Genomic DNA, 22323 nt, shown 5'->3' on the forward strand with positions numbered 1-22323 from the left:
TCCTTGGTTGTTTTGGGCAAATCTTGTAGTTACAAGTACAGGTGTTCCTCTTGAAAATTCATATTGCGTTGAAATACAAACTTTAAAAAGCTGCTGTCTTGAAACTAATGCCTCTTTAACACTATTTCAAGCTCATGGCAACTTTAAGGGTTAAAGAGTCTTTTAGCAATATGCGATTGGCACAAGTTAGGTTTGACTCGCATCTTCCAACAGTCAATCCATAAGGATTTGATCCCAGCTCCAGAAGGACTGGAGATACTCTGCACAATGTTACTGGAAAACAAACAGAGAGTTTGCAATTGCACACGCTTTAGTTTCTTAAGGGAAGGAGGAAGTTTCTCATCTTGCTTACTGTTCTCTTAGCAGCAAAATTGCTTACCATTTCTTCATATTGTGCTTGGCAATGGGGTTGGTAATTAGGCAGCTATGCACATGGAAAAGAGGTTTTTATCCAGTGAAATGGGCTCCGTGGTGTAAGTGCTGGGAGTGCTTACTGTGAGGCAGGCCCTTTCGGAGCAGGTTTTGTCCTGATTTTCTTCCTGTGCTGGTTCCCGAAGGATTGTGTTTGAGCAGCTGTCTGCAGAGCTCGTTTTTCTCCGAGCTTTAGAAGACAGGTTGATTTGGTGTGTTTGTGTGGTTGTAATCTTGCTCTGTCATTACCTATTTACTCCTTATTATGGCTTTTTGAGCAGATACTCCCCGGCCTCTGTGTTTATCTTTCTCCCTATGTGTATTTCAATAAAAATGTCATTATTTGAAATCATTGACACTGCTGGTTAAAGATGCTGAATTCCATCATCTATTGTCCTGTAAAATGATCCATTAAAGATAAAACTGCAGACACTCGATAAAGGTTCTTTCCTAGGAACAAGGAGCTCTCAGATCCATGTGCGATCTTATCTCGGGAGCACGTGTTTGCATTCTTGATGTAAAGGAGCCGCAACAGGAGGGGACAGAGGAGGGAGGCTGGAGATTTTCCTTTCCAAACGGTGATCTTGAGAAGGGAAACTGGATACTTCGCAGCAAATTCACTGCAGGGTAACCTCAGATATTGATGAGGAGTAGAAAGGGAGTTGATTTCTGTCTTTTAACAAACTGGGAGGGAGAGAGGGATGAAGGGGGGTTAAACATGGAGGAAAGGTGACCACGAAAGGGTGGGAGATGGCAGCGCTATCGACGAAGGAGCGATCCAGTCTTCTTGTTGATATGCCTTTCTTTTCACCCAAGCTGCAAAACAGCTTAAAAATACCGTGGAAAAAACTACTTTTGTTGCTCTGAGCTTTGCTTTGACATTGCTAGAAGCTGTAGCATTATAAGTGTTTCATTTTGTAGAAAAAACAGGCCTTCGAAGCAGGATATGAATTTTGCAAATGAGGGACTACCCTGTATGTAGTGGTAGTTCTTAACGGCTTTTATTGGGTGATAAATATTCTTGATAGACTTAGAGGTTTTCTTTGGAGGCTTCGCTGCTGTCATGGGGGCTAAAGATGTTGAAGGTCAGGGTTCAGATTATGCATTTATGGACACACTTTGTCTTACAGAGATTGAAATAATAGCTTTTTATTCTGCCTGTCATGGCTGAGAATAGGTTGGCATTTGCATCTTCAAAGGGTCAGTATTCTTGGCACAACTAAATCTGCTTTGAAGACAGACAACTAACCCTCAGCTTGACACGTGGTCTTAGGCATTTTAAATGTGCTGTTCTCTTTTTGTTTCTGTTCCTTATTTCGGTAATTATAGCTTGTTAAACTGCATGGGGCCTGTTTGTCCAGACCCTGTGCAGACACTGTGAAATTAACTTTCTTACCTTCTCACATGAATCGGGCTGAAGTGACATTTCCGAAGCCTCGTGGTTGATCCTCCTGCCCATGGTGGCCAGTCTCTAGTAGAGAGTGGGTGCATGAGATTTAGTAATCTAATCACTGCTAATTGCCCTGTGTGGGTGCAAGGAGAGGCTGACGTGTAATGAGGTGGGGAGGAAAGGTGTTGGAACTATCAAAAATTCATGTGCGTGTGACAAATGTAGGAAGAAAAGGTCTTGGAAGCTTTGGGGGAGGTTGAACTGAGGGACAGGACAGTCTGGTCCTCTGCCAAAGCCGGGGATAGCTTCAGGTGAGAATGGTGGTTCTTCAGTGGAGAGAAACCAGCGGAGGATTGCCTTTGTTAGGGATAAAGTTTTTAATAGCTTTCAGTGACCAAGAAGACAAGACTGAATTGCACCCCCTTTGAAGACGCAGCAGTGAGGACAGATCTGAGCTAGGCTGGAGACTCCCTGAAGAGCACCTGGTGCTGGAAAGTGTCGCTGCCATAGTGAATTCCCCGTTATGCCATCTCTGAATGGGTTCTAAACTGGTCCTTGCATCCCGGCGTGGCCTGTCTGCTCTTTTTTACTGACACACTCATCTAATTCTTAACTCACAAGACATTTGCTTATTTATTTTCATTGTTCCTGGTAATAATTCTAAGCCATTAGAGGGGAAAATTGTATTCAAAAATGCTGTTTCACACTTTATTTGTTTGATGATTTAGAGCGATAGAAAATAGCACATTTGCTGGCTTTTATAGTCTGATAATTATCCGCATCCATCAAGCCATTCCAGGGGAATAAACAAAACACCAAGAAAATTACACTATTAATGGTATCCTTTATGGAAAATAGGAAGGATCTTTCTTTTGTGTTAAGGATGAAAAGGGGACTGTCCAGTTAAACTTATGTTAACAAAAGCAAACTACGACTGTGGGGAAATGATTGTCTAACCCAGTGTAGCTTTGATACCCTCTGGACCTGTGACCCTGATGTCTGGTAATTACAGCGGGAATCAGCTTTGCAGGATACTCAAGAACTCAGAAAATCACGTGGAAGTAGAGATCAGAAATGCTGGAATTAGGTTTCACGAAACGAGGTTGGAAGCTGAAAGTCTTTCACGTAGAACAGTAAGTTCCGTATCTGTAGAAGTGATACTTAATCCATTTCAGGGACCTTCTCTTGTTTTGGTAGAAAGAGTAGAAAAAGGTAATTTAACGGGATCAGTGTATTACTTTCAGATTGTTGACTTTAGGGTACGATGACATTTGAGTCATATGGCTGGAACTCTTTTTTTATCTTGAAATTTTTTTTCCCCTGTTTTGTAAATCTTGTGTTCCCTGGCGAAGCAGCCAAAGACGTTAGTCATGCTGTAATCCAGCAAATCGCTGAGTGGCAGGTTTTCAGGTTAAGCTCGGCACTTTGTCTTGGTCAACCACTGCAAGGCTGACCCTTGGAAGTACGTCCTTGAGGCATTAGTCTCTTGGTGTGTTTGCAAGCCCAGTTTCTTGGCAGTTTGATATATCTTAAAACAGTTGCTGGTTGAGCACTATGTCAGTAGAGTTCGCTTTTACTGGGGAGCCAGGTTGAACCAGAAGGGACGAATTCTGCACTTGAAGGTCGGTGTTCTGGGCACTGCTGTGTTTCCTGGTGGCTGCTGCAGATGGTTTCTCTGAAGCAGAACTGGGCTGTAAAAAGGTGGTTCTTAACAAGGGTTGTTAAAATATTTATGCTGCCACCGTCACTTCTCTTTAGTTGACGTTGTTTGGGGCAATGGAAAATCCCTGCTCTGTCTTTGCTGTGGTTAAAAGGAGGTGTCTGTTCAGGGCTGGGTTGAAGCGGGTCCCGCCGTGCGCCTAGTTCAGTCTTGTCTGGGCAGGGGGATGTCGCCAAACGGCCTCTGTCACCAGCAGTGAAGCGTCGAGCAGTTCTCAGTCTGATAGTCTCGACACGGCCCAGTTCGGGGATACTGTAGTCTTTTTTAATATAAAAGTGGTAATTTGCTTGGTTTTGAGATTTTTTTTTTCTTCTCTTCCCTTGTCTTTGTGGAATGCATTTGTGCTGTGATCTGAACGGGGCAGAGAAGGGAAGTCGTTTTACATGCGTTTTGATTTTTTTTTTTTTTTTTTTTAAAGATTTTAGTAGGGTGGAATTTTGGGGATATTTTTCTAGAGGAAACCTACTACAGTTAGTATTTGGGCTGAGGTACTAAAGGAAAATAAACATACTATTTGGTGGGAAAAAAAATATCTGAAATTATTCTAAGTCATGCATATAGAGAAAGAAATTATCGGATATGCTTTAACATGTGTAATTTTGTCAGTTGTCTCTGGAATTCTGGATGTTTTGCTGTTGATCTGAGCCCCAGCCTGTTGGTGCGAGAGGTGTGGTAGCGAATCGTACGGAATGACAGCGTTTTGATGCTCCCCTCTCTCAAGGATTTTCGTCCCCAAGAAGTGCCTGGCCGTTTTTCATGGCGAGAGCAGGAGGATGGCCCCGTAGGGTCCTACACAAAAGCCAGCCCTTGGTGTCTGTTTCTGCGCTCAATAACAGTACTCCTTTGATTGCAGCAATTTCTAACCTTTCCGTGTCGCCTACATTGTTAGTCTACCTTGTAATCAATCATTTTCTGTCTAGATTGAGGTAGCTCAATCTGTGCGATCCTCGCAGAAGCTTCTGTTTCTCTTATGGGTTTTAAATAGCAGCCCAAATTCCTTCTTTATTGCCTATCTTTATGTAAATCAGTCAGATTTGGGAGTGTAACTTAAAAGCGGAATTTGACCCACTTTTAATTCTCTTCTGCAGTTAATTTTGTGAATTCCTAAGAATAGATGTATGAGGATGGTATAGGCTCTGCTTCCTAAAAGACTGGCCCAAACAAAAAAGTTAATTTCTAAAATTGGAGTCAGCTATTACCAAGAGGCTGTTCTGTGGTAGGGTGTTCTGATTTGTGTATTATTACACGTAGTTCTTTTTTGTAAGCTGGAAATTCCTCCTCTTGCTCGTTTCTCTCCAAGCAAGTCCCTTTTCTTTGTCTCTCCATGGACCGCTCTCTGAAGGGCTCTGCTTGGCTTTTTGCAGTCTGCAGTTTCAGATAACACAATAACCATGTTCCAATGTATTAAACTTTTAACATCCTCAAGATTCAATTAATCTTATCTTTACAACTCCCAATTACAGGCACTAATTAAGTGAAGGTTGCATTGTAGACTGGGGATATTACATTAATCATCGGCAGCCTTGTAGCCATAAATTAGTTCTTTCCCAATCCTTCAGCATTTTTCCCAGAAGGAATGGAATGTCTCATTTCCCTGTTTTAAGGGACATTAATCCCACAAAGGAGCTTTGGATCGGGATTAGTTTTATCACGTTTATGTAAGTGATGAATGGTCTTTGTAAAACGAAAGCTACTAGCTTTGTCCCAGACAAATGAAATTGAATTGTTTGATAATTATGCAATTTAAGGCACTGTCAAACTTTGGTCAGAGAATGTTGGGAGCCCATTGCTATATATTTATTATTTTACAAGATTAGGTGCTATGTAGTGTTTTCCTTTAGTTTTTGTTTTTTTTGTTTTTTTTTAAGCAATCAGTTTAAATCGGCTTAATGTCTAAATCTTGAAGCATCCTATGTGTGATTTCTGTCCTTTGTTATCTTTTCTAACCTGCCAGACCACAATAGGTAAAATTTTGGTTTTGTACAGAAGCAATACGTGATATAACTTCTGTCTATTTCTCCTTACATTGTAGATGAACTTTAGACTTGAAAATTGAGAAGCCGAGCAAGGGGACTGTCTGAAAGTCCTCTAAAATCAGGTGTATTTTGAGAGATCCTATCATGATTTTGAGAGATCCTATCATAAGTAGAGCAGTAGTGTTTACCTGTTGTTGAGATCGTGCAGTTGCCTGCGACAATATCCGGGTTTTGGCTTGTTACAATGAGACGCGGTGTTTTTGACATCTTTATTGGAAATAACAAAAATAACGCATTTTTTATTATTCACATTGAACAAAAGTTATAGCTGGCAATAAATGTCATTCTCACAAATGTAAATTTTCAGAATTCACTGCTATAAAAAATGGTATGAGCCATATTTAATTTGATGCAGTACGTAAACAATAATTTACAAAATTCCACTGACATCATTATGTGTGTCATCATGTTAAACATGTTTCAGTGTATCATGGTGTTTAGTTACCTCGTTATAACCTGAAGCATTGAAGACAGAAGCACTGACTGCTGCAGCCATTATGAAGAATATTTACTTTTTTGAATAAAATGAAAAGTATTTACACTGAGTTTTCTTTGAAAACGTTTATCTTAATTTGTTGTAGGTACGCCAGTGTGCACAGACCCTCCTTCACACCTTTTCAGCCCATCTGAAGTTTTTAGCATGTTAATCTTTAGCACAGCCTCATGGTTTTATTTTGCAGATATCTTTATCCAGCAGAAAACATGCCTGCTGTTCCCTGCACTGATTTATTTCTGGTTTTTTTCCAGTGCTGTATCATCACTTTGTCTTCTCAATTTTTCCTTCTGTGATACTGATTTTAAAAATTGCAGGAAAATAACACACATCATATAAAATATTTAAGGACTTTTATTAAAATACCGGCTTTCTTCCATGTATTATAATTATGTGTTACTGATACCTTCCAGACTTCTAAAATGTTGGTCGTATTTCCAGATGTTACTTGTAAGTGTGCTGTGCTAAAAGTTATTCCCGCACTTGTTTCTAGCCTTCTTTTTCTGTCACTGCTTTCAGGTTGTGGTGTGATTTATTATTCTTTTTAATCTTTTTTTTTTTTTTCTCTTTTGTGTTAACTTTCTCCTAGGTATGCCATACCTCCGGAACACGGCAAGAGGCTGGAACGCCTGGCCAAAGGTGAGCTTTGGGCAGACACATGGGTGTGTTCTCAGTGAAAACTCAGGTGTCGCGGTGGAGAATCCCACCCTTGATTTTTAAACAGATTTGATAAAGAATTGGCATTGAACTGGCTGTTATCATTTAATCCTGCGAGAGCTGCATGGGTGTAACAGCTTCAGAGTCAGAAGACTCGTCAGTGAATTTTCCTGTGAATACAGCTGTTTTCTCAAAGCCTCGGTCTTCTGACGCACCGTGACCCTAACTGAAATTGATAGAAAACGCCTTGGATTTTGAAGGATTGAGACCAAACGCTTCCATGTCCAGGAAATGGGTTTAATAAGAGACCTGTCGTTCGTCTCCGTGTGTGGTGCGAGGTGTGTCACAGAGAGGGGAGGACTGTTGCTCCAGCGGTGGGGGGTGCAGCCTGGGGGTCTTCCTGACACCCCCATGCACGCGATCTGCAGGGAAGAAGGGCGGTAGGAACTGTTCTTGCTTCTTACACTGTAAATGTTACGTATACGGTATTAGCATTGATTACTTTCGGTCTTAAGCAAGTGCTTAGAAATTCAGCAACAGCATTCAGGGAGAATAGCTGGTGGGGTTCTCACTTCCCTCTCTAATGAGATGCGCTGGGTTCTGTGGCTTTCCTTTTATTCCAGCCTCATCCTCCTTTGTATTTCAGTGCACTAAAACCATCTTTAAAAAAAAAAGAGGAAAAAAAGAAAAAAGAGCAGGGCTAGCTGGAGTTGTGGTAAACTTTCGCTTCTCACTGGGCTGTCTGTAAAGTTTTGGCCTTACAAAGTGCTGTCAAAAACCTTGTGTTTGAGCCCGTGCCTCGCGTAGGAGCCTGTGGCTGCCTCCCGGCCAAGGTCTCGGGTAAGCACCGCCCGCCCCAGCACGAGCAGCGGGCACAGACTTCGGCCTCCCGTCCTTGGTATTTCTGCTCATTTCCAGTTGGTCATGCTGGAAGCTTCAGGGAAGACGTCTGACTGCAGAAGTATATATTTTTTAATTTGTTGATGTTGTGTTTGGTTTTTGTTGCTATTTTTGTTCACTTGCAAATGTTCTAGGCACTGCCCAGCTAAAAAAAGCTCCTGTCCCAGAATAATTAACTCAAAATCTATGTGTTTCATCTTCAGTGGAGCATACTTTAATAATTTAAATCTGTTGTTGAAGTTAGCGTGGCAGAAGCAGGCAGGAAAATCTGGAAAAGTGTATTCTGATGCAAAATAAAAAAAAGTTCTGATACTGTTTTTCCAGAAAGTAAGCAAATTCATAGTAATGACATTGCATGCTGACAGTCTGACATTCTATTGACTGTTCCATACTCGAATGAAAATGGGGGGGGGGGGCGTTGAAGGGAGCAACTGGTCGTGTAGGATAAATGTAGAATAAATGGGTATAAATGTCCTAGGGCATGGTAGTATTGTTTTTCTGCACACTGAGAGCCATGATCCCTAAAACCAAATAATATTGAAAATTGCTGTTCAGAAATGTTGCATTTCAAAGCTACAGTTCTGTTTAGTCATTTGCCAGGCTTTGTAAAAGGCGATAAATCCCGATGACGTGTGTTCTGTAGAGTCTGAAATACCGCACCGAAGTCTGACATCAGTAATACTAAGTCTCTTGTCCTTTGTAACGTGTATTTGCTGATGATCAGTTTGTGAGACACATTGACGGTTGGCAGTGTATACACCAGAAGCAAATTATCAATGATCTCGTCTTTATTATGGTTTTCTCTTGCTTAGTGCCTTTTGGAAGTTGGGATGGGTGATGTTTTGAAGCTACAACGAAGCAGTATTGCTGCTCGGGCATCCTCCCTGTCCTGGGCACCGGGGGTCTATACTGTGAAGAAGTTTACTGTGGAGAAATGAGTGTGCAATTAATATGGAAAATGAATAGCTGAGCTGTAAATGGGCTCACTGGGAGAGCCGCGGAGCCCATGGAGAGAATGTTAATGTGTTGCCATGTTATTGGTGCTAATCACTTAAAATGTGCTTCTTTATTAGTAGCTTTAATGAGAGCCACTTAAACTGTGCATTAAAAAGAGGAACTGCAGAGAGGGACGACAGGCTGGATAGCAGACAGTCATAATTTTAATTGAAATGCTTTTAGTACGAAAATATAAGAAAACCTGGAATCCAGTAATCCTTTTCACTTTCTGAAACCCCGTCCATTATGTCTCATCAATTAGTTTTGTTTCCAGAGCCTGGGTTATTTATTTTCCTAAATGGTGATGTTTTTCAATCCCTATAAACACATAATTTGTTATTGAATCACCCACTTGGAGCGGAACACGTGGTCACGAACAAAATGGTGTTACGTTGCTTTAGCTGACACTTCTGGGAGCGAAGCGCTGGCATCAAGGGGTTTGTTCAGTTTTTACCACAATGCTAGTATTTTTAGTTATTTGTGACTTGTTTTAATGGCTCAGCGTGGATCTTGTAGCTATGGTAGAACTTCACGCTCCATCGCGCTGAGATGTTGAGTCAGATCATAGAGTCTCTGCCAGACTCGTTAGTGACCACTGTGGCCGGTGAATGAGTGTCCCTCCTTCCTTGTGATGGATACGTTTTGTTTCCTTTCTTTCTTTCGACTGAATAATATTATGCTCATTTTTTCCCTTTAGGAGTGGTATGTAGGGCAGGTTGGTCTGGAATCTTACGAGTTGTGTACCTTTTCCAGGAATAATATAGCTGCCCCTCAGAGAAGGTGTAGAAAGGACCGAGCAGTGTTTGGAGGAGGTGGTGTGTGTTTGTCACTCTTTCCTTGTCCGTATTCGGCCAAAGGGTGTCTCAGGGCTCAGGGTACTCGCCAGAACTTGAGACAGACAGGTTCTGTTTCTTAATTTGCTAGTGTTTTGATGAGATTTTGGCCAAGCTGCGTATTCCCACACGTAGAAGACTTAGATGCTCAACGTACAAGTTTCTGTCACAAAATTTATCTGGTATTTTAAACAATGAGGGATGTGCTAATTACTGACACCTTCAGTCGTATGCCTATTGTTTTTGATCTCTATAAAGTATTGAGGCAGGTTTTCGTTTTGTCAGCTTGTCTCTGCTTAAATAATGATTGGATATAATGTTCCTCTAGTGAGACTCCTCTTTTTAATGTCTCTACAGGATTTTTTCCAGGAAGCTCTCAGGGATGTGATGCTTTCCTCCGTCACAAGATGACCCTCATTTCACCCTCGATCTTGAAGAAGTACGGCATTCCTTTTGACCGGGTACGTACAAAGGATGCGTTGAAGAGACCGGCCAGTTGTCAAGGTGCACAAAGCACAGCACCCCTCTTTTAAGGAAATAATTCATTGCAAGCCGCTGGGGAGCAATTTGCTTAATTTCTAAATGCATTATTATGCTAAATGTATCCTATCGGTTTATACCAGGTGTCTGCCTGCAAATGAGGATTTGTGGTTTGGCTAAGACACTTTCTGTGAAGTGCTTCTCTTCATAAAAGCTCTCGCTAGAACTACTGTTGTCAATTCGGGACCCTCTCCAGGCAGAGAGGGGCAAACTCTAATGCAGTGGCTTATCAATAGGCAGCATAACTCATTGGTAATTCCTGAACGCAGACTTTTCTTCTCCTGCATCCAGTATGAACCAAAAAATCTGGAGTTAGGCGTGATGCTTCTCTGTTGTGTAAGCGTTCTTTTTACGCGAAACCAGCAAGGGTCCACAAAACTCTTAAGTCCTCTTATTTGAAATGAGAGGTCATGTTTATTTGGTATGATCGTTTTAATATGCTTATTCTTAAAGTCTTCTTGCAAGAAGTAAATCTCCTCAGGCAAGCATGCTTACCATGGCTTTAGTATCTGTGCAGCATCAGTCACGCAGAGCCCGTCCTGCCGGAATGGCCAAGGACAGCCTTTGGATGTGGGGAACGGGATTGAGTTGGAGGCACCAGGACTCTCAACTCCAAGGGGAAGCATCGAAGAACCCCTGAATGTAACTGATTGCATCTTTTCCCCATCCCCTTTGCATCACCATCTGTAGATATTATGGCCATCTTTTTCTAAGAAAGAACTCTCAAGTTCTGATCTTTTTCAGCGTGTTTTTGCTAGAGTTAGTCCACCTGAGACAGCGTAGCATCTATTTGATGAGCCTGGGTATTCCTTGAGATGGAAGTAAAAGATCTTGGCTCTTTTTGTAGCATCAAAACTATGAATTCATTCAATTTACTGCTCCGGAGACTGTTTCATTTTTCCTAGTGGAAGGCTATGATGAATGAAATTTGAAGTGTGATCATCTGCCTTGTCGGATGAGCTTGCTGTCAGTGCAGGGGAGGCTTGCACGAAGAAATGTGGTGCTTATGATTCAAGACGGGTGGCCAGACTTGGCCTAGCTTGCGCATGAGGGTTGATATTAAATTGTTCATAGAGAGCAACAAACTGTTTTTCTTGTAATTCTATCTGTGGAACCTAGATCCCAAGGGTGAAAACGCAGCTACCTGCTACACACGGTTGAAAATAGTAACAAAAATACCTAATTGTGGGATCTGATTTTTTTTTTGTGAGGATTTTCGCTTTACAACTTCCAGGAAAGTGGATGTGGGGATTGGAATATGGGATGCATCTCAGTTTAGTGCATAGATGCCCCTCTGAGAAATGACTTTTGATAGAGGATAAAAGGGGTTCTCTATCCTGACCATCCTCAGAAAAGAGTACAAAAACTGTAGCCAGTGCAAGCTCCTGAAAAATCTGCCTGACCTTATCTTTATTTATTGGCCTGAACTGTGAAGTTTAAGGATTTCTTATGCTTCTTTCTGCTTCAGTATCAGTTGAACGCTGTCTTGATACTTCTCGCAGTGTTTTCCTGGTGAAGTTGCTTTAGCCAGAAGCCCTGGGTGGTGCAATAGTTGCTGAACAGAGCCTGAAAAGCACGCGTGCTTATCTAGAGAGGCTCAAAATAATGATTTAAAAAGTACCCGTTGGTGCACACTAGCTGTTCTAAATGAAGTTTGCCATGCGATCCTCTGGTGACATGCAGTCGTCCTGCGGAATGGAGGAGAATCGGAAATGGGAATTAATTTCTGCCGTTTCGTTCCAGCAGCGTGCTCGGGCAGCGCTCTGGGCTCTGCCAGAGGGCAGAAAGCGACGGCAATTCTTGCAGGACTTCAAATGTTTGAATGTTGTGGGTAGGCATATTTTTCTCCAGAGTAATACATTGTTATATGTTTGCTTTTCCATCTATCTGACTAGTAATTATACACTAAGTGATTTCTGATCAATAACCAACCCAGAGCAGCAAAGGAGTTTGTAAACAGGCAACAGAGGAAAACTTTCCTCCCAGGCTTATCCCAAGTCAGCTTTACTGAGCTGTACGGTGATAGGGATGGAGTACAAAGTGGTTTAAATAAGGAGGTTTGTAATTTATTGCTTGGGGAAAAGTCTCTTCCTGCTTAGCTAGGCTTCCCACTATGAATCTTCCCACTGTGATTTGTGACGTGAAGGTTTTTTGCAGATTGATGTCTGGTGTCTCCTTCGTACTGAGTATACGTAGAAGCCTTTAAAATACGCGCTATCTGAAAGCTAAGAATCTGATTCTTGTCTCCCTGTTTTTTACAAAAAACATAGAGGAGACCAATGTACACCCAGAGGACTGTGTTACTGTCACACCCAAACCTTTTAAAGGAAGGGGGATTATTAACGCGTTACTTAAATGTAATTCCCAGTCCTGATTTATGGAGCGTGGGGGGAGTGTGTTTTTTACGACAGCTTCTCTCTCCTCTGTGGCGCTCCCTGGAAGGATGTTTTTAAGTGTAAAAAGGAGGAGGAGATCTCTTCAGTCGGAGCAGCCTATATCTGAATACCTCCTGTCCTGAAATAGTAGCTTTTGAAGGAGGATCGCTATTATTCAGAAACAGTGAAAGTGTGCCGTCTTTCTTTAGAAACAGAGATAGGATCCCTTCATCTACAGTCTTGGCAGATTTCAATGAAGTGAATAGGCACGCATTTATAAATCTCTATAATGGTATTTACTTCTAGAAAAAAAGAAACAGATCAATACTAGGGCTTTTTAATAATTAAAAATGTGTATTTCTGTAATCTCCTATTGATTTCTCCATTTATTCTTCAAGAGCTTGCAGAAGTCAGTAAATTTAGGGCTTTCTCCATGAGTGGCAGTTTGTGCTGCCTTTCCTTCAATAGTTATTACTTTTCTGCATGGCCTATCCATCATCTTGAGTGCTTTCTAATTTATTGTACGGATAATGTTGACAGCAGTGACATGGAGGACATACGCTGTGGGCTTGAAATGAAGACACCAGGATGTAGATTTCCTGACAGAAACATAATCTTTCCGTCTTCTGAAGTTAGCAATCTACCACTCTGCTTTGATTTATGGAGGGGGCTGGGTGGGAGAATGCTCCGTGAGGCTGGGTACAGGCTGGACTTCAGCGCCTCTCATCCCGAAATACTGCAGAAGCTTCTTGGATTATCACACCAGTTTTTATTCTTTCTTTTTTTTTTTTTTTTTTAATTATTCTGCTGATGTCTGTTTACATTTTCTGTTTGGACCCATCCTTGGTGCGAGTTCTGTGAAATCTCTGCAGGCTCTGACCTGCTCTGGTGTGAGTGAGGGCTGGTGGGAAGGAATCCCGATGGAGATGTTTGGCATGTGACTGCTAGGAAAGCTCTGTCAGCGCTTCTGGGTTGGAAAGACAGGGAAGGTCAAATTTTGCCTCTTTCCTAATCCCTAGAAGGGAGGTGCTGTCGCATGCTTGCTCGGAGAGCTGGAGTGGCAGGATTGCTCCAAGCGCGTTGTATCACCGCGAGTTGCTCTTAGGATCTGTGCTATACTGCAACAATTAAATTGCTTTTTTCCCCAGTGTCTTCTTTGCATAAGATTTAAAAAGAGAGTTTTCTAGAAGCATCGCAAATTGATTGACCTCTGATTACAGCTGTCATCTTCAGGGGTTTTAAACCTTATATTAATAATGTCCGTAATGTTTAGTGTTGTTTTAATTTTAATTAAGTAGATGAATGGTGGGCTGTAATTTTTAGGTTGTATGACTTACGGGTGAACAAACGGGAGTGAGACAGATAAATGTGAGTGGGAAAGAGATGCAGTGAACGGTAACGTACTTTGGTAGGAGCCCGCAATGTAGAGTGCGTGCTAGGAGGGAAATCCAGTTTCCTTGGCTCCACTAGCGTGGTGGTGGGAGTGCAGGTTTGGACTTACCGTGAGCTGAAGTGGTCACTATCTAAAGATTTATTGATCTTTTGGAATGTTGCACCCTGCGACCCTTTTTGTAACTGGAGCCTGTGAGTCTAAATAGTTCAGTTCTTGTGGCCCCTTCCATCCATCGAACTGTCTTTTTTCCTTAGTAGAAATACTTCAGAGTTTCTGCAGTTAACAAGAAATTGTTCTGGGTTTAGCCAAGAGTTGGCAATGACTATTCTGCCTACACTCCAGTTGAGAGAGATTTAACCAGGGAATTTTTTTATAGGTCTCTGTTCTCAAGCTGCTCCTTCAACTGATGTGTGGGGTACCTCTTCCTTTCTGTTTTTCAGATCACCCAAGAAGCTGGAGAGTTCATGATTACGTTTCCTTACGGTTACCACGCTGGCTTCAATCATGGCTTCAACTGTGCTGAGTCGACCAACTTCGCCACTTTGCGATGGATTGACTATGGAAAAATGGCAACGCAGGTAGGTGTCTGTTGGGATGAAGGCTTATTTCAAACCGCTCACGAAATACAAAGGAACAAACGGGAGACGTAACCTTAGGAGCAAAATGGAAAGTGCCTTTGTTTTGACAATGTGCTCTTTCATTTTGCCATGTTGCTGTTTTATGCCTGTTGATAATTTGTGTTATTTTGAGGGCATAGTAATGACTTTCTCAAGTGCTAGATGGTCCGTACACCTTGTGAAGAGGTGGTTTTGGGACTAGTAAGTTAGGATTTGTTTTCTGATGCATCCAGACTGCATTTCACAGTGAATAAGGTGAGTGATGTAACTGAATACAATTCATTAGGTACACACTGAAGGGGAAGGAATAAGCTGGAAATACTTTTAAGTTTTAATAAGACTGTGGTGATAACCTTCTGAAAATATCTGAATTTCTCTAATCTATTCACTTAAGTTTGAAGAGGAGAGTCATGCTGAAGTGACTTTGTGTGACTATTTCTCGTTGGGGCAAATTTCTTGGATGTTTTGTTACTTTTGACAGTTCTGAAGTCAGTGACGGTTTTCATGACAGCACGCGTACTGCATTCTCTTGTTTGTAAGTGTGAAGTGTAACTGATCAGCATGACTGATTCCACAGGATCTGTGAATTTTTAAATTGGGGATCAGTTCTACGTAGTCTTTGGGGAAAGGATAAATGATTACAGAGGGGGTAGTGTTTGAAAATTGCCCCAGATGTTCCTTTCCAGAGAGGCAAACTTAGTTTTCACTGTGGAATAGCATTTATAATATCTCCTTCGCTCATTTTTCTTGTCAGCTCAACTTAACTCTGTAGCTTTTGTAATGCATCCTAACGCTTTCTTCTGGACAAAACCAAGTCTGTTCAAAGTGGACTGCACGCACATCTGTGTCTCGGTCTGTGGAACGACGTGGTGATGTCTGGTTTTCCTTTGCAGCGGTTCATATTCTGAGAGCAGTAAACGGTAGATGATTACTGAATGGTGGCCCTGGGATCCTGCGGTCCATGGCAGCCCCCTCTTCAACCTGACACCTTCTCGCTGTAATGCCTTCGGTCATTTTTGAGCTGAAACTTTCTGCACAGAATTATATTCAGTAGCGATCAAAGTTGTGTGTTAATCAGCCTGAGTGGCCGCTTTGTGACTGATGTGAGTCCCTTTTTTTTTTTTTTGTTTCTGGAGGTTAGTGCCAGCGCTGGCACTGCAGGCTTCAAGGGAGCTTACAGAATCACAAAAAGACCCCATGCTGTTTCTTCCTATTTTTCCTTTTTAATAAGGGAACATCATTAACCCAACTAGAAAAGGAAGATGGTTGTCACCCCAGAGGACCTTTTTTCCTGATTTTTCCCGTCCTTGGTATTCTATATCCCCCTCTCAGCAACTGCAGGCAGGCCGTCTTTGACTATCCAATGCCACAATAATTGTTGTCTGAGCAGCTCATCCCACGGGAAGCAAGCTCAGCCCATCGGGTTCCTGAAAGTGTCTGCCTTGTTGGTTTTTTTCAGGTAATGCTCAGCCCACAGTTTAAAGGACTCCACTGTTAGCCAACAGATTTGGCCTTCGAGCTCTCTCCTTTTCTAAAATAAAGAAATAGATTTTATTATTTAATTTCTGCAACTACAGTGGTATAAAAGGATCCTCAGGTGGGCGTGCTAATGGCTGGGCCATGAAATATAAAAATGAAATATGCCATGAAATATAAAATACACCAACTCACTGTGCCAGTGGGGTGACACCTCTAAATTGCTAGTAATGGCAACAGAAAAATCCTCATGCTGAAAAGTTATGTATTTGTCTTCTCTGTCCCCAGCAATAGTTCAATAGTGAACCCTCCGTTGGTGTTTGTAATCCCTTTGTGTCCCACCGAGGCCGTAGCCCAGACTCCGTGGCAGTAGCCGTGGCTCCGGGGCCGGGTGGAGTGGAGTTGTGCCTTTGAGTTTGTTCTGGAGTTAAAGGGATGGTAAGAAAAACCCAGAACCATTAAGAGGCCTCAAAACAGCGTTAAGTGTCTTAAATGCAAAAATAGCCAAGCAAACTTGGTTTGAAAATTTTAAAAATCATGTTTGTCTGCTGTGACCTTGTATACCAGGTTTATCTGTAGCAAATGGTCATGGTATTATACCCCAGAAAATGGGGTTTATCATGGAAATTCTGACAGACCCTTAACTACAGCAGTGCCAGCAGGCACCACTCTAATATTAAAAGCAATTTTGGGTTCAGCCATGTGTTCACAAACAAGTGACATTTGGGAAGTGCAGTTTTAGATTGAGCCTCCATGCTTACATTGTTAAGCAGCGTAGCGTGAAATTACTGAACAAGCAGCATAGAGAGCTGTGAGCAAACCTAGGGAGAGAAAGTTGAAGTGTGGAAGGAGACGCCCAATTTATTTCCATTGCACTCGGTGACACTTGTCTGTTCAGAGATTTCCATTTAATATTGCCTAAACCACGCACTGCATACATGTTAATTAACCCTTTGATACCTTACTATCGGCTTCCAGATGAGGTGTGAATGCTGTTACACTGTAAGGGCAAAAGGTTTGTTTAAATCTCATTTTAAGTTAAACAGGGACTTAATGAAATATCAGCAGAGTGTGTGCACTCGAGCTGCCCGCACGTTTGTGGAGAGAGACATCCTGGAGCGTGTGATTTTTTGGTTAACTACTGCAGGTTTACTAAATTTTAAAAATAGGTATATTGATTTCTGTGCTCTCAGGGACAATTAGATTAGCCTTGCCCACATCAGAGCAGGGTTTTTTTTTCTTGTCACATACTCGTTTATAAAGTTCTTGGAAGCTCTCGACTGGGTGGCACTCTGCAGGTTCACACTCTTACCGTGCCGGAGCCGTCGGCTGGAAGGCGATCCGTCTCCTTTCCTCAGGTTAGCAATGCGGATAGCTTGTCCTACCAGTACCCAGGAGATTGGTGACAAGGTAAGGTTCAAAATTAGCTAGTTGTAACGTTCTCCTGGACATCATCCTGGGGATGAAATTTGGATTCCGCTCTACTGAGAGTGATCGATGTCAACAGCGTAACGTAAGAGAGAGCTCGCGCAGGAAGGTAATGGCTCACCTCGGAGAAACATAGACAGAGCCGTGCTAATTGCCTGCCAGATGGAGGAGATGTTCTGCTAACCACAGCAGAACCTGCCGAGGCTATAAAAACCACATAATAACCAGGCTGAAGCTTAAAGATCAACTTCGTAGACATTGGTTCTGCTCTAATCGTAGGATGAGGATCAGCACTGGTGGAATAAAAAGCAATGGCAGCGGAGTTTTGGAGGAAACTGGTAGTGGGTAAATATGCTTGTATCTGTGTAAACTTGTAACCGGCATTTACAGGTGCTTAAAAATTCAAGTGGAAATTGGTTTGGTGAATACCCAAGTGAATAGGTGAATACCCAAGTGAATAAACCAGCTTTTTGAGAAGCTAGTGAGAGGTTTTGGAGTCTCTTTCAGAACTGCTTAGGAGAAGTGGATGAGAAGGAACTGGAAGGGTGTATGTGTAGCAGTAACTAGGGCATGATGCTGGGCTTCATGTCTTTAGAAGGAGGTTGTAACTGTTGCTGACACTTAGCCTCTTATTGTAAGAACATACTGACCAGAACTTCTTTATTAACTAAATATAGGGCCAATACACAGAGATACATTTGTGCCTTCATCTGTGCCAGATGGCTCAGGTGGGCCATTTGAGAGCTGGTGGCTTTTGGCACATGTGTTACCACAAACGTTCAGCAGAATTCTTTGGTTCATCTCTAGGTTTGCCCTGATCTTGTTTGAGCTTTTTAGTTACAGCAGGTGCCAGCCTGGATTTGCTGGTCCCTCTAATAATTGCTCCTCCAGCCTCAGTGCTGAGTGCTGGTGTGTGACAGACAAAATTCATGTCATCTCTCATGATGTGTATAAATCCTCAGGACTGATTACTCTCTATTCTTAGCAAATGTCAATCTCCTTAGGTTCAGAGGAAGGGTATAACATTCTCCTTTACTTCACGTCTTTAATTATATGGTGGTGCACCACTGGGAAATAGATGTCTTGCCTACAGCTGGACATTGTGCCCAGAAGTGTAAGAATTAACAGCTCTGTAACTGTTATCCCATTTATTGTCAGTGTAAGTGTCTCCATCTGTCCTCAAGGAACCTTGTGTTGCAGCTGACTTCGTTCCAGTCAAGGTGACTTTGAGGCCAACCACAGCTTTCCTGTTCCACCTGATCTGTGGGAAATGCTCAGCAGGAACAGCACATCTGTCCCTCTTGTCTATGGGTGGGAGAGAGACCTTCAGTTCATCTTGGGGCTCCCATGGATAATCCCGGTGTGCTGTCACTAGGTCTTTCCAAATACGTGATGGGAATTCATTTCAGTATTCTTCGGGGAGATCAAACTCTGGCAGGGAATGCCTTTTTTTTTTCTTTTTTTTTTTTTTTTTCCTTAAGATGCAGTCCTGTTTGACTAACATGAGAATCAATCTGTCAGACTGTGCAAAGTAAAAAAAAAGATCAAGAAGAAATGAGTTAAAAGGGTTTTTCGTAGCTTTGGAAATCCTGGCACAATATTTCAGGAGTCAGCTGTAATGCAAATACTCTGCTTTAGACCTGAACATTACTGGTCAAAAAATACATTTGAGTAGGGGTGGTTTTATTTCTATATACTGTAGTTAATGTTTACCTGCATAGGCAGAGCCTAGAAAATTAGGGAGAAATATTTTCCTTTGCAATCCATAGTTGGAGTTCTTCAGTCATTTGTCCTCCATTAACTCTTCGTCGCGGTTGTTTTTTTTCGATTTGGTTGTTGAAGAAGGCCTGGCGAGTGAAAGGCTGTGAATGGTAATTTTCACTCCTTACCATCAGGGTTTTTCTTCTTTTTGTTTTGCTACATGAGCCTGCGGTTCCTTTCTGCGTTACTGGTTTGATTCACTTTGTTCCTGAAAACTCTTGGAGGCAACCATCAATGGACACAGGGTCTTAATAGCTGTGCGTTTGACTAAACAACCGTTTTAAACCCAGGTGTTTCAGTAAAGTGTCCTTCCTGAAGTCGAGGTGCCCTCTAAGTCTCCTGGTTTCAAAAAGACACTTTCAGAGTGTACAATTTTACAAGACATTCACGTGTACCTCACAGGTCGGCTTTTCTGTTTCTTTTGCAAACTGGACTGGAAATAAGTGGATGGGAGGGGAACAATTTCTTGCACTTTCGTTTATATTAATAGCAGACACTCCTGGATGATAACATCTGTGTTACTATCGGTTGACATTTTCATACCTTCATTTTATCTCCTGTTTACTCCAGAGAGAGTGCTGGAATTATCTATCTCAATATAAAATGGGGTCAAGTTGCCCTTCCTTCCCAAATCCTACATTTTTAGTTCTGAAATAAGTAACTTCCTCTCCTCCCGCGCAGTATTCCCGCACACCCTCTGCTCCGGCGCCGCTCGGTCCCGCTCTGCTGCTCCGTCCTTCCGCGGGGCAGAAGGGGAGGACACAAAAGACTCCTCTGTTTGGATTTTACCGATATACAAAGGCGTCTCCAAGAGAGGTGCCTTTTGGATCTCAGTCTTTTACATAGTTTATTGCTTCTGAACCCTCTCCTCACATTTTTTTTTTGTTGTAATATTGGAATAACAGATCTCACATTTACATTTGGAGTATTTGTGATTTAAAGTTGTCTAGCATATAATTTTCCTTGTAAAATTGCAGCTTACTTCTTACTGTTCAGGTGTTAGTAGCAGATTGTCTCTTAAAAGATGTCCTTATTTTCCAAGAAAATGAAATTCATGGGGTTTTTGCAGAAGCTCTGTGGTAATATTGTAAAATTGGTCTTTGAAGTAAGGGAAATCAGAATTGCATTTTTGCATTACTTTGCATGTATACCTTAACTGACTCTAATGAGACCTTTTAAACTTAGAATGCATAAAAAGTCTATTATGGAATTGCATTTCCATAGTTTATTTTTGTCAGACAGATTCAAAATTGCTCTTGTACAAAATCTTCCACCTTTTTTTTTTTACTTATTTTCTTCTATTATTTGTAAACATCCCTGATACCTTACTCTCAACAAAGCACTGATTCTGTGCAATAAAGAGGAATTTTTACAGTATTTTTCATGCTAAGATGGAAAGGAGACAGTTATTTTTGTGAAACTGTCTGGAGTTTTGTTTTCTCAGCCCTCTTCTGAGATCCTCTTCAGAAGTACTGATTGGGAGGTTGCTTGTCATCATTTTTGTTAATGAAGAAAGAACAATTATATTTCTGTCAGCAGAAAAAATACACCCTGGGGGTTTCCAGGATTTCAGTCCTTGGGATGCCCGGCTGGAGCTGCACCCAACGACAGACGTCCGTGCGGATGGATGAGCGCTAAGCAGGAACCTGCTGGGAGCCTGAGGAGGCCCCGGAGATGCTGGGAGGGCTGGAGCCCCTCTGCTGTGGGGACAGGCTGAGAGAGCTGGGGGGGTTCAGCCTGGAGAAGAGAAGGCTCCGCGGAGACCTTCCAGCCCCTTCCAGGCCCTCAAGGGGCTCCAGGAAAGCTGGGGAGGGACTCTGGAGCAGGGAGGGGAGCCACGGGACGAGGGGGAAGGGTTTGAAACTGGAAGAGGGGAGATTGAGATGAGATTTGAGGCAGAAATTGTTTGCTGTGAGGGGGGTGAGCCCCTGGCCCAGGGTGCCCAGAAAAGCTGTGGCTGCCCCATCCCTGGAGGGGTTCAAGGCCAGGTTGGCCGGGGCTTGGAGCAGCCTGGGCTGGTGGGAGGTGTCCCTGCCCAGGGCAGGGGGTGGCACTGGGTGGGCTTTAAGGTCCCTTCCCACCCAAACCAGTCTGTGATGCTGTGATCTTGCCTATCCCTTCTGGATGTCCTGCCCTTGAGAACGGGCATCTGAGGGACTACCTCCAGAATGTAATGATAAACCGTTAAGGACAGCAAATGGGACGTTTCTGCCTTGGGGCAGGTGTCTTCAGGCAGCTCAGCCTCCTTCTCTGCTCAGTGTTTGGGGTAACACTTGGAGCGCTGAACTGGGAAGGATCTGTTTTTTTTAACACAGATTTTTTTTAAACAGACTAGTCCTTTTTCTGCTACTCAGCCTAATTTACATTAGGTTAATTACTGCAAGGTGTAAAGCATGCTGTTCTTGACTTTTTGAACGCTGCTTAGTAATGACTTTGCCAGCTCCGGGTGACTCTCCAGGAGCCTGTGACGGAACCTGCCGGCTCTCTGGGGTGGAAAGCCGCCCCGAGCCCGTGCTGTCCTGGTGCTGCCGCGTTGACAGTCTCCCATTCTCTCCCTGCCTCACTAACCCTGTGATTTATAGCGCGGAGGTTGTGGTGTGCTTTGTGGCCGCAGTAAATAGCGATGTGAAGAATGTGCTCCCTGCAGCTTATTCGTTCGGCTTCTCTGTCACCCGGGAGTCCCTGATAAAGTCTCCCAGCCCCAATCATTCATGTGTCAGAGCGGAGGCTTAAGGGTCATCTGGCTTTGGGGATGCTGGTGTGGCAAGGCCATCAAAAATCCCTCTTAAAAGCTGCCGTAGCATTGTGCGTTCCTGTCCAGCTGGTGCTGCTCCGTCACGATTGCTTCAGGGGTGACACATGGGAGCGCAGACAGGAGGAAAGCAGAGCAGGCGTACTTCCACCTAGGAATAAATAACTAAATAGTGGGTTCTGTTCTGAATTGCGGAAACGGTGGACTCTGAAAGGCAGTGTAGAAGTTTAAGTAGTTGTGAATTGACATTATGCTTTCCCGTCAGGTACTTTCCTTTTGATGTCCTCCACAGAGATTCCTTTTGCCTCGACAACGTTTTTCACCCTTCTGCCTCTTCGCTTTGTGCATGAAGAACACTTTAAAAATAAAGCCCACTATTTATTATAGAGCATTGAGAATAGATTGCTTATTAACAGCCTCTTTTATTTTTTTTTTTTTCAGCTCCATTTTACTTCATTATTTGCCTTTCCTGATAGTCATGCTTCTGATTTTCTTCCAGCTTGCTTCCCTGGTGGCAGTGAGCGGCTTCAGGGTTTTCCTGGGGT

General features: G+C 42.7%; 1 protein-coding gene across 4 annotated transcripts in view; it reads left to right on the forward strand.

Annotated features, from left to right (window-relative positions):
* KDM4B (lysine demethylase 4B) overlaps positions 1–22323 on the forward strand; it is a 91682-nt gene that overhangs the window by 28467 nt on the left and 40892 nt on the right. For all 4 annotated transcript variants that reach the window (XM_063358094.1, XM_063358095.1, XM_063358096.1 and 1 more), the window contains exons 6-8: positions 6640–6689; positions 9794–9897; positions 14185–14322. In XM_063358094.1, coding sequence (XP_063214164.1) covers positions 6640–6689; positions 9794–9897; positions 14185–14322 — 292 coding nt within the window. The remainder of the gene's footprint in view (positions 1–6639; positions 6690–9793; positions 9898–14184; positions 14323–22323) is intronic.

Source organism: Chroicocephalus ridibundus, chromosome 22, assembly GCF_963924245.1.
Source record: "Chroicocephalus ridibundus chromosome 22, bChrRid1.1, whole genome shotgun sequence".
Taxonomy (NCBI): Eukaryota; Metazoa; Chordata; class Aves; order Charadriiformes; family Laridae; genus Chroicocephalus; species Chroicocephalus ridibundus.